The 13256-nt window shown below is 31.6% G+C and overlaps 1 protein-coding gene across 1 annotated transcript in view; it reads right to left on the reverse strand.

Annotated features, from left to right (window-relative positions):
- Positions 1–12960, reverse strand: part of LOC134717815 (CD109 antigen-like) — a 49297-nt gene extending 36337 nt beyond the window's left edge. Inside the window, exons 1-11 of the mRNA XM_063580308.1 lie at positions 12850–12960; positions 11775–11935; positions 10603–10628; positions 9506–9656; positions 7498–7568; positions 6097–6222; positions 4966–5005; positions 3737–3821; positions 2988–3111; positions 864–1088; positions 62–289 (exon numbers count right to left, since the gene is read on the reverse strand). Of these exons, the coding sequence (XP_063436378.1) occupies positions 62–289; positions 864–1088; positions 2988–3111; positions 3737–3821; positions 4966–5005; positions 6097–6222; positions 7498–7568; positions 9506–9656; positions 10603–10628; positions 11775–11935; positions 12850–12929 (1317 nt within the window). The 5' untranslated portion in view covers positions 12930–12960. The remainder of the gene's footprint in view (positions 1–61; positions 290–863; positions 1089–2987; positions 3112–3736; positions 3822–4965; positions 5006–6096; positions 6223–7497; positions 7569–9505; positions 9657–10602; positions 10629–11774; positions 11936–12849) is intronic.
- Between the last annotated feature and the right edge of the window lie 296 nt (positions 12961–13256).

The raw sequence follows: 13256 nt of genomic DNA on the forward strand, positions 1-13256 counted from the left end.
GTAAACCTATCATTTGACCTTTATCATATTATAAATTTAAAAACCCTACTTTAATAAATACCGTTATTTGGATTTTAGTAGCATTATCTGGTATATCAATTAATTCTGATATGATTCCTGCTGTGGAGACATTCAAATGAATGTCACTTAAAGTGTAGCTGTGTATGGAAGGACCGTAGTAGTATTGAGGTGTAGTCGATGGAATCGTTTCTTTGGAGAATACTTTGATTTGTAAAATGCCTTGTGCATAAGATGTGATAGGCGAGCCATCAATTTCTGTTAGTTGAGCCTGAAATAAATACAAATTTCTGAAACTACGAAATTACAATAATGTGTCAATAGTTCACGGATGCCCCACTCGCACTATCATTTTCTGTGTTCGGTTGACCGTGAAATTTGGTGATCAAACCTGTAATTCGGCATTAAAATTAGAAAGATCATTTGATTGAACTTTAACTTCATCAAAAACTAACTTGTTCAAAAACTTTTCCCTCAGCGGGACAGACGAAGAGACGAACGGACGGACGAACGAACGTACGAACGAACAGACGGACGCATAGACCAGAAAACTTAATGCCTCTTTTCGATCGTAGGTTGGGCATAGAAACTATAGGCACTAACACTTATTTCATATTTAGGAGAGTGTGGTAAGCTCACTGTTTACTTTTAATCTGAAAACTCAAATTTAAGTTACAATATATAGTTAAACGATATGGCAATCGTTAAAAATTGTAAAGGATAGAAAAATGTTTAAATGAATACTTTTACAGTTATTTATACATTATAAGCGCTCTACCTGAATTATTTTTGCCCTATCATAATATTCTTGATTAACTTTTTGAAATCGATAAATAAATACTTACGTCTATTTTATATGGAAGACCTGGTTTAAATGTAGTTTTTGTAGTTGGTAGGAACAGTATTTTTATGGCCTGATCACTAAATGGAACTTCTTCGGAAACGGAAAAAGTAATATCAGTCAGGGTCTCAGTAACATTGGCTTTAACAACCAAGTACTGACCAGTTGATATCCCAAAACTGGTTCTTATGGTGGCCATTGGTATAACAAACCTCGCCTTTCCATCCGACTAAAATAAAGTAGTAAGCTAAGTATTATATGATGCATAAAGTAGTGAATTAATCTTAGTCTTAAACGATGATTTTTATTTTGGCATTATCTGAAATATCCGAACAATACATTATTCAGTCATTGACCGTCTTTCAGTCAATTCTTTCAGTCAATTTTTAAAAAAGATCATTTCGCTTGTAGTCAATTTAATTCTGTTCAGTTGTAGCTGTAGCAATGAGTCTTTATAAGTATATAACTTTTTTAAATTTGATTTGTAATATAAAGGTGATGGAATTGATGTGATTTCTTATAAGACAAATGTCTTCAACAGATCAACAGACTTATAGATAGAAACAACCCAAGTTAATTTTTTTTATAATTCGTCCTGTTGACGTTCAGACTTTATAAAAAAGATGATGTGGTATGATTGCCAATGAGACAACTACCCACAAAAAGACCAAAATGACACAAACATTAACAAATATAGGTCACCGTACGGCCTTCAACAATGATCAAAGCCCATACCGCATAGTCAGCTATAAAAGGCCCCGATAAGACATTGTAAAACAATTCAAACGAGAAAACTAATACTATACTATACTATACTGTATTAGAACACAACAAAAATAAAATGTATGGCATTTAAAACGTTTAAAAATGTCCAAAAATATTCTAAGATAAATTCAAAAAGAGGAACTGCGTAAATACTTTAAAAAAATACAATCATTTTCAATCAGACTCAATAATCACTTGTTCTATTTCATTTCTAGCATATAATATTTCGATTTCTACATGCCAACTTTCAATCCACGTTTAAAGTCTTATAATGTTGAACACCACAGAAACAACTAAATGTGCATTTCGACAATTTAGGACATGTATTTGTATGAAAGCATATTGTCAGGGTGCAACAAGCTAAGAATAGCACACATTCATGTTTAAGGCTCTAAATTTGCAATATTTGACTTTTTGCCCCCAAAATAATTAAAATGTGACTACTATCATTTCAAATGATTAGTTCAGACAAAAAAAATAATTGTTTTCTGAATTTGGGGTTTCAAGGCATTTCGCTTACAGTAAGAACTGTAAAGGCGTCAGACCACCAATAAAAAATCCCTATCTGTTCAACCAAATGTTGCAATTTTCACAGCTTTCTAAATATTTTTTTTTAAATTTAACTTCAAGGGAAAAAAAACAATTATATCGTGAATGGTACATGTAGCACCTTCCTACATGCCAATTTTCAACCCACGTTTAAAGTCGTATACGAAAATTCTGATGTTAAAAATACAGGAACAACCACAATAACTCCCGGTTTTTTTTTGGAAATCTCAAATGAGTATTAGTCCTGCATTTTTAATGCAAACTCATAGACAACTGAATTTTGGCTAAAAATAGTCTAAATATATTCCCCTTTCACATAAAGTGTAATTTCTGAAAAAAATTTGTTTAGTTAAAGTAAACAATGACACCAAAACCACTATATTGTGTCAGAGTACGGCTACTTTTACATACGTTCTAAATTGGAGGGGTTAATTGGTGGTCTAACACCTAAATACAGTTATGGTTTTTATTTTTTACCAATAGCTAGACTGATATTTGCACATGTCTACAAAATTTTATATAAATTTCCAATTTTTGTATTGCACTGTAGTGTTGCTTATACGGAGAAATCATAATTAGTGTTATTGATCATAAAATCTTCAATATAACAAAAATATACATTGTTTGACTACTTCGTGTAAAGTTCCAGATATTTACCTAAAAAAAATAAAAGCTGTTGTTTCAAATATATTTGGGAAGGACAAAATGACAAAGTAAAAAGAAACACACTTATTGATGAATATCGAAAAAAGGGTGTTAAAAATTATTGATTTTGATCGTTATTTTACAGCACTTGATATTGGAGAAAACATACCCCTATTGTTATATTATGTAATCTGATAATTGCTTTAGATCCTTGATAGTTCCATGAACTGTAGGAATAACGTAGGTTGGCCTCTATCTCGACATAACCACTTACTGGTTTTCCATAGCTATATCTGGAAAAACATACAGACTGCCATTACAACGATAGTAAGGAATGCAAAATGTTTGCTAATAAATATGTTTCAATGTTATATTTTTCATTAAATTAATCTCTGATTCTTAGAAAGTACGTCATTGTTTTTAAATCCGCATTTCATTTTATGTTGAACCTCTATGATATGATAAAAATAATAATATTGTAGTACATTTAATATATAAACTCATTATAGATACCAGGACTAATTTTTGTATATACGCCAGACGCGCGTTTCGTCTAAAAAAAAGACTCATCAGAGACACTCGAATTCAAAAAAGTTTAAAAGGCCAAACAAAGTACGAAGTTGCAGAGCATTGAGGACCAAAATTCTTAAAAGTTTTGCCAAATACAGCTAAGGTCATCTATGCCTGATGTAATAAAGCCTTAGTATTTCAAAAAATTCAAAATTTTGTAAACAGTTAATTTATGAATATAACCATATCAATGATAATTCATGTCATGAGCACTGAAATTAGTCAAATCATACAGATTTATTCATTTTATAACGATGCAAAATGGATCAGTTTTTAAATATTTAACAAACAATTGTTTTGAATGCAGTTACTAATATTTTATCAGTGATTAAAACAACATTTTCATACTTTGCCTCGACAATTCCCTGAACTTGAGAAGCGTTCGTTAAGATGAAAGAAGGAAGATGGACTGTCACTTCAAACTTTGGTAAAACTGCAAAAATATATATACACCTTTAAGTTGTAATAGAAGGCTCAATATTAATGAAAAAAACGCTACATAAATTATAAAAAAGAAGATGTGGTATGATTGCCAATGAGGCAACTATCCACAAAAGACCAAAATGACACAAACATTAACAAGTATAGGTCACCGTACGGCCTTCAACAATGCGCAAAGCCCATACCGCATAGTCAGCTATAAAAGGCCCCGATAACACAATGTAAAACAATTCAAACGAGAAAACTAACGGCCTTATTTATGTAAAAAAATGAACGAAAAACAAATATGTAACAAATAAACAAACGACAACCACTGAATTACAGGCTCCTGACTTGGGACAGGCACATACATAAATAATGTGGCGGTGTTGAACATGTTAGCGGGATCCCAACCCTCCCCTAACCTGGGACAGTGGTATAACAGTAAAACAGAAGAACGAACTATAAAAATCAGTTGAAAAAGGCTCAACTCATCAGATATACAAAAAATACAAGTGGACGTGGCCGGGTATAAATAAAGCATTATAAACACTACTTAGAAGTGCCATAAAAACAGCAGGATCCACCTACCTTTCGATGCACCTGATGTAAATCAATTATGTTTTTCTTACATGGGGACATGTTGCACAGTATATTGTTTTATGTGGTTCTTTAAAGAGATATTTTAGTCATTTTCCGTTTTATTTTGCTCTGTTTTGGTTGGAATAGCTTCCACATATGGAATTGTATTGTCCCTGTAGATATTCCACCTTTTTGTTCTTCTCGTTGTATTGACTTGTTTTCGGAAGGATATTGTTAGGGTACAAACAGCCACTAAGTGAAATTATTTTCAGCTTGTCGGCTTGTACTTCTACTTCTGCGTATTGCCCAAACAACTTTGTATCATAAACATGTATATCTGAGAATATATTTTACTATTTTCTTTTCCAAACAGTTTATTTTTATGAATTTATGATTGAAACATTCCTGATACAATTGCACGATAATGTTACAAATGTCTCACTAATTTATATAGATTTATTGTTAGCCGTCTAGTGCAGCTTTAAAAAACAATTTAAGCTATCTGGTGGATAGATGTTTTATTGAAAATCATTCCACATTTATTCTTTATAGATATGTTCTATTAAATGTCCTACCGTATCGGTCAACCATAACTGTCCTGTTTGAAGAAACTCCCTATAAATTATTAAGAATACGACATGTTTTTAAATTGCAATTGGAAACCAAGAAGTGTATCAATATATACATAGTAACGCCTTGTTTAGTACACATGTTTACAATAAGTTTTGTGTAATGTACACTAGCTTTATATTCAATGTGTCCACATCTATACACCTAGTTTAACTAACTGTACATGAGATTTGTTTACTCGTTCTCTCTTGTAAAACACATATCATTTAAATGGTCATTACAACAAAAAGAATTCTAATTTCTTGGATCACTTTTCCGATCCTGGATCCACTGATTTCGCAACAACAAATGTAGGCTATAAGGGATCTACTATTTGATTTGGGGTTGGGTGTTTTATTAAGGCGGGTTAAGATGAAAACGTTTGTCCTGGATTGTTTAAGTCGTTATCTTTGTGCTGCCTTTCTATTTTTCTCACTATTCAGTCCTGTCTTTTTTATAAGTTTATCATGATTTGTTTTCTACATAAATTGTAATCCTGATTTATTTTGACAAAGTGTCTCATCCTGCCTTTTTTTGCAAAGTGTACATGTATCATCCTTCCTTTTTCTTATTCAAAACTCCTGTCCTGCCTACTTGTTTCAAATTTATCCTACTCCACCCCTTCCCCCATAAAACTCAAATCGTTGCTTCCTTACAGACTAAGGATTATGATGTTTAGAATATAGCAACAACGAAAGGATTGCTGCTTTTCTATCTTATTTTTTTATATTTCTAAGTAAGTTAAACTGGATCTTAGATAGGTATTAGACAATAACTTCGGTAAAGAACTTTATCAATTATATTACAAAAACGTTTCTGCTTTAATTAAACATGGTAAAATACATGTTCTAAATATCTTGTTGTGTGTACACTTAACCCATACAAGGTATACGTTGACTATCGACTGCATATAGACAAAACAAGATTTAAACTACATGTACACGTTGAGTTTTATCAATCCGGACGTAATTGTGTTTAGGTTACGTATGAATAACACTGACACAACACCGAGTTTGGATCGATGTGAACACGGCCGTATATCTTTTAAGTAAACAGCAAGTATGTAAATATATAACACATTAACATAAGCAACATACGTGTGATGTTGTCTTAATTGTCCAGTCACCAAGTACAGGGTTATCTGTCATCACCATGGAACCAGTATAAACTCCACTGTCATGGCTGACATTTCGCCACTGTTTTATCAAATTTCCTTTAGGATCCTGAGACATTATTTTAAAATCTATGATTATTAATATCTAAAATACGTGAATCACTATAAACAAGACTTGTATTGTCACTTTTAGGTTCATTCACTCATGGTATCATCAACTAAGTAGTCAGTACTTCAGTGTTGACTTCAGTTATCATTGATATGTTTATAGTAATAAATTACCTGTTAACAAAACTTTGAATGTTTGAAATACTAAGGCTGTTCTACCTCAGGAATAGATTTCATTAGCTGTATGAGTTTATAAATACAATCTGGTAAACAGTTATTGCGTATATTTTGTAATTTCGAGCCTGTAATGGTATACGTTACGGTAACATTATTCCTCAATATTGATAGTCGTACAGTAGCCGATGATTATCAAATAATTTGTGTATTGTTTCAAACTATCAAACCTTTCAATGTGTTATGGTGTAAACAATTGGTTAACTCTAAGATTCATGAACTTCTTCGATATATGGCTTTGTGGATACTATTTTTCGTTCATGTAAAAGAAAATGGGTTTTAGTGGATATTGATTTCGTGGCTTTGCCTAGGTCTGCATATATGGCAATAGAAAACTTGCACTTCGTTGACTATTTAGATTCGTGATTAATATTTACCCATGAAATCCACGAAAACTGGTATATAATGATAATCCACAGTGTATATTCAATTTGTCGTAGCAACAATATCAGCTACCGTTTTTCGGTAATGCTATCAACGATTTAATATGATATTTGTACTTGCACAATACGAAAGATTCAATCAGTGCATCAAAAATTGATTATCATCCAGATCACTTTATAACAATGGCCTAATTTTAATGTTCTGTTTGTGTTGTTCGTCACTTTTGTTGATAGTCGTTTGGCTTTGGTGTATGTAACGTACATGTATGTGCTTTTGTGAGTTCCTTTTTTCAAGACAATCTGTTTGTGCAAACATTCTTCAAGCCATACCATGTTTTATATATAATATGATCGTCTCCCGTAAGCAAGTTAATGAAATTTTAATTATAATTGGATTGCATAGGTGAAACAGACTTCCAACGAATTTTAGTCATTGAAAAAGTCTGATAACCAGTTAATTTACCAACTCATACATTAAACGAGTGTTACGGGGAGATTAAGAAATATATTATTCATTTAATTTGCACAAGTAGATGCACTGCGTTGTTTGTGTTATTAAATTGCAGTCAAATAATTTATTGCATATCTATATGAAAGATAAAGTACTTTTCAACAAAGATGACAACATGACTAGTAGAGTTAAATCTTACAAAACTTACATGCATAAAGATAGTAAAAGGACCATAATACACCTTGAGGTCGGTGTATAAGGCAAATACTCGAAAGTTAACTGTAATGAAATAAAGAAATTATACACGTAACATTTGATCGCTAAAACCACTAGTAAATCAACTCACCATTGTTTTTTCTTAAAATATCTTGTACCAAGTCAGGAATATGGGAGTTGTTATAAAATAATCCGTTTCTATGTATGTTGGCGTTTGTTTTTGTTTCTGTTTTCAAAGCTCTCCAACTTTGTACTTAATTGGCTTTATATCTAATATGATATGAGCGTCACCAATAAGTCTTATGAGAGATTTCCAATAAAATGACATACGTACCTAACTCGACGTACGCACGTAACGGGACCGGTTGTTGCTAACCAATTAATTTTGTTAAATGCGTTACTCAAGTTTTAACTAAGTATTCCTTAACTATGACACCCATTCGTAATAAATTTTATCAATATAAAATATTTCTATGATAAAAACGAAAGAAATCATGATTTGTATATATCACTTGATTATTGAGATTCCCGCCTAAACTTCACTGTCATAAGACCACGTATATATACGTATCTGTACCTATCATACGATTCATAGGAGTTGTCTTTCATGGTTTTGACAATGACAATGAGTTTAGGTATACTTAAACAAAAACCTCGCCCCAAAATTTGGAAAAGGTAAAGACGAAAAAGTACTTTTGAAAAATAGATAATTGATATGAATTTCTGCCCACATCAAATTATCTTCAATTAAATTATAAAAAAATATTCTTTTGTTTTAAAAGTCGAGTACACCTTTTACATTCGGGTGTGCTAAACGTTAAATCTTTTAAAAACAATAAAAAGGCAACCTTCTCGCTTCGGAATTTGTTATTTTAATATTTGTATGCTAAATGTCGTCTCGGTAGTTTTTAAAATTCATAATGTGAGAAGAACTAAAATATGGGTCAAGTGAAATGACAAAAAATGGTGGGTGTGTTTGATTACAAGTTGCTAATTTACGTTTTCTATTATAGTATTCATGTCAATAAAGTCATTCAAAGTTTAATGACAAAATATTTAAAGAGTAAAAAAAAAACAGTTGTGGTTGAATTTTACTGAAGGCATATTCCAGCAACAATGCGTGTTCAAATAGCAAAACATGCATGCAGTGTATGCTCCCCTCCGTCACGCTTCAATGCAGTAGGACGAAATACGCTGAGTTAGGTCGGTTATGTCGAGTAAACTCATTTTATTGGAAATCTCTACTTAGACGAAACGCACGTCTAAATTATAATCCTGGTAGCTTTGATAACTTTTTGTAGCAGATCAGTAATTGTTATGTTGTTTTCCTCTGATATTAGATACGTTTCCCTTAGTTTTTGTTTGTGCCCCGCATTTATTCCGCTTAATCGACTTATGATTATTGAACAGTGGTAAACTACTGTTGCCTATATTTAAACAATATAATTTCAACAGTATACCTTTATTGTCAGTTTTTACTTTATCAGAACAAAACTTATGTTCTAAGACAAAAACGGGATTTGCAAGAGAGTATTAATGTAACTTATATTTTCCCAAAATGAAGCATAATGTGTTTATCTATTTTTTTTCTAAAGTTTGTTATAGACATCGTCATTGCTGAATCACTTATGACGAGAATTCGACAATTCGACCGTTCAGAATCTAAAGAACTATGGGTTGTCTCATTGTTTGTACACCAAAATGAAAATAACGATTCGTCATTGATTAAATTTTTATTGATAGAACGTTTTAAACCATGACCAATCACAACGTTTTGGTGTACGCTTTTAAAAATATTACCCAGAATGCGTAAGAATCTGAAACCTTATCAAGTGTCCCAGGCTAAAACGAATCTACATTTGACTTCCACTAGCCCTAGACCTAAAATTTGACTATAATTTTAACTATAACCCTAAACTTTTTCCTTATCCTTCAATCGAAACCAAACTTTTAGGTACTGGGTCCCATAATGTAAATGAATTACCACTATATGTACGTACTTGTTTGTCCTGCTTTGTATATTCCCTTATCAGTTTGGATAAACAAAGATACAATTCTAGCACGGTATGACATATATGTCTCTTCCTTGAAAGACAAGCCTCCAATTCCTGTTATAATAAGCTTACAAGCTTCTTCCAAAAAATCTGGAACCTAGAATGATATCATACATAATTATTATAGGATTTGCATATTACGGAATACATTGATATGATTGGTAGAGAGGACTTACGGTATTTGATCTTGCATTGGTCATTTGTCGATAGACGATGTTGACCGAACTTCTTTCACTAAAAATGTAAACAAGATGGCGGCCATGATAATAACAATGTTAACACAGTTCTTTGAATTATTAGAAGAGTTTTTGCAGTTAATTTTTATCAGATAGAAAATTTCATTGAGCACATATTTTGCGTTATTCAAAAAATACATTCATGCATCAGGCCTATTCAATGACATATATATACAATTTAACAAGAGCGATAGACAAAATTCATTGGGCCTTGCACTTTTACCGATGTTTCCACGGGTTGGCCCATTATGCTAAATAGTTTACCATGAGCGATAGTAAGGGGAAAATATCGGCATAGAGGGCAAACCCGTGGCAATATCAGTATAAATTCAAGCCCCCATGAATTATTTCTATACTAATACGACAAATACGACATTTCTTTTGGATGGAAGTGCTCTGGGTGAAGGGAAGTTTTTGCCGTTCCCGTAAATAAAACCACTACTAAAATGACGTAAAAGAACAAAAAAGCTGAACAAATGACAGGACATATGTTTAAAATTTTCACAGTCACGTATAAAGATAGATGGATTAAATTTAACACTTTTTATATTGAGCTTTTGTAGATTCTATGCACAAAATTAGCTTAAAAAGGTGGCAAAAAGTTTCAAATCAAAATTATAAAATGATCACAAATATTGAAGTAATTTCATAGAAAATTCCAAACTCTTAGTAAAAGCTGATAATACCCTTATCCAGACATGTCGTTTTCTTTTTCCAAATTTTTATAACTGTACAATGTTAATATGAGCTTTATGAAATGGATCTCTGATAATTGATATCGTTTAAATGATCGTAAATAATACTTACATGTAGACTTAATTGGTTCGTAGACTCTGAAAAACATGAATCCTGATGTTATAATTGAAATTTCATAGAATTGAGTTCTCCCGAAGTTTATATTTTTTTATTATTTTGCATTTTCCTATCTGGATGAAACATAATGGCCCATTCCAGTTGATATCTGCTAAAGGTGATTGATGGTCCTTTAAAAAGGGTGTAAAATTTATACAGCTTAGGTGTTTTTCATCTGACACTTGCACTTATACGCAAAAAACTTCTGAGGGTCTTGCATCAGTAAATATTTATAAATAATTACATCTTAGGGGTTACAAAAATGACTATGTTTGATCTTTGAGGTGCTTTGGAATATTAACAGTTTCGAAAAATGCATTATCTTGTATTGTATTTAAAATTATGATGGGTACAATCCTTGCAGTAAAACATTCTGATAGGTCATTTTTCCCTTGAAAGCCCATCCATCCAATATGAACAGAAACTCTACATCTGATAGATCTTCATTTTTTAGATGTAATAGGTTGTTTTTTCTGAGACGTACAAAAATAATCCCCATCCATTCCCACCTGTCAGATATTAACTGGAATGGGCAAATGAAATCAACAACCTATTGTATCAACAACCTATTGTAATAAAGGTATGAAATGAATTAAACAAAAACTTGAAAAGTACCATACAGTTTACAGTTTTGTTAAAGACATTTCAATTAATAGTAGTATGATAAACTAACAAATATATATGTATATTTGCGTTTGTTATTGTAGCAGTTTAGTGTTTACTATGTTTATGTTGTTCCGTTGCCTTCCTTTAATAGTTAATGTGTTTCCCTCGGTTTTGGTTTGTGACCCATATTTGTTTCAGTTAAATCGATTTATTACTGTTGACCAGCAGTATACTTCTGTTTCCTTAATTTAACGAAAACCATATTATTTACAGATACAATGCTTAAAAAAAATATTAATATGATTGAAAGAATTCAAAAAAAGTGGTCAAATGCTTTTTTTATAAGTTACAGGAACTACAAAAAGAAGATGTGGTATTATTGCCAATGAGACAACTCTCCACAAGAGACCAAATGACACAGAAATTATCAATTATAGATCACCGTACGGCCCTCAATTAAGTTCATTGGTATACAGAAATTCTATGTAAAAATGTAGTCAATGACCTTCATTATTAATTACCTCTTTTAAATGTTCCTGATGTCTGACTAATAAATGAACTATTAATAGTGGTGACCAACTTAGCTTTAACCGTGACATCACTAGAGGCATTCAATATAGTCACACTAATATCAAAGTCTATTCCAGGTTGTACTTGTTTTGGTGCTAGGATAAGGTATGAGCTTAGAATACAAATAGAAGTAACTTTATCAAATATATACATGATATAAGAGCAGAATGTGTAAGTTTCCCATAAAACAAATAATTACTGTATAACTTTTATTCCCGATTCTATTAATATTGTAGTTGATTTTTATGACTGTTATGCTCTTGATGATACTTATCATATAGCATTGTAACCAAAGATGAGATTACAAATAAATGTACAATATGTTCAAAATATATACTTGGCGGTTAATATCAATTTTTAATACAATAATGTGTGTCATTTGACTTTAAGCAACCATCAGTCATGAAATGTGTGCTATTTGACGTTAAGCATGCACCATCCATGAATGTGTGGCTCTTTTTGTTAATAAGCCTTCGATCATAGAATGTGTCATCCATGAATGTGTGGCTCTTTTTGTTAATAAGCCTTCGATCATAGAATGTGTCATCCTTAAAGTTACGGACGACATCAAAAGTTCAATGTAGGATAAAAAAAAAAACTGAATTCACATAGTTGATTTACTGACCCCCACACCTCCCTCTCAACTTAATTTCGATTTTTGATATACAAAACTTGCAGAATCCCCCCCCCCAAAAAAAAACTATTTGATTTAAATTTTTGATCCTACATCGATCTTTTGATGTCGTCCCATAAGCAACAATTAACTATAAGCTCGGTGCCGTTTGATGCTATCAATTTTGAGCTGTGTACGTAACCCTTGACGTTAAACATTCAACAATCGATCGTTATATGTCAAAAATGTTTTCCAATTAGTGAGTAAAATTATGGACCTTATAAATATTTTTTGTTTATTATTTGTAAACAACAAAAACATTTCAAACGTTTTACAAAATAAACAAGTAGCTTTTAAAAACCCAATTTCGAAAGGATTATAAAACAAGTATAGACACTTACAAAAAAACTTACCTTTTTGCATGTCCAACTGACAATAAAGTTACTATGATAACTATATGAAGAATTCCCGATTTTTTCAAAATAGTTCTCATATCTATAGAATTACTGAAATAAATAGCATTCAATAATTCAAATTAACACATTATTAACAAGGTGAAAAGAACTGTGAAATCTAAATGACCTCGGATAACATCGATAAAGTGTACATCTACATTTCATGAACATTTGCACATGTTAGTATTTAACGTATATACATGAATTTAAAAACAAAATGGATATAGATATATTAAAAAATGAATAATATCAGATTATTACATGTCATTTTTCATATCGCATATATTATCAGCCCTAGGTTCAATATCAGCCCAAGAGCCGCATACTCGAGGGTTGATATTGACCGAGGGCTGATGATACATGCG

The sequence above is a fragment of the Mytilus trossulus genome, chromosome 5 (genome assembly GCF_036588685.1).
Source record: "Mytilus trossulus isolate FHL-02 chromosome 5, PNRI_Mtr1.1.1.hap1, whole genome shotgun sequence".
Lineage (NCBI taxonomy): Eukaryota > Metazoa > Mollusca > Bivalvia > Mytilida > Mytilidae > Mytilus > Mytilus trossulus.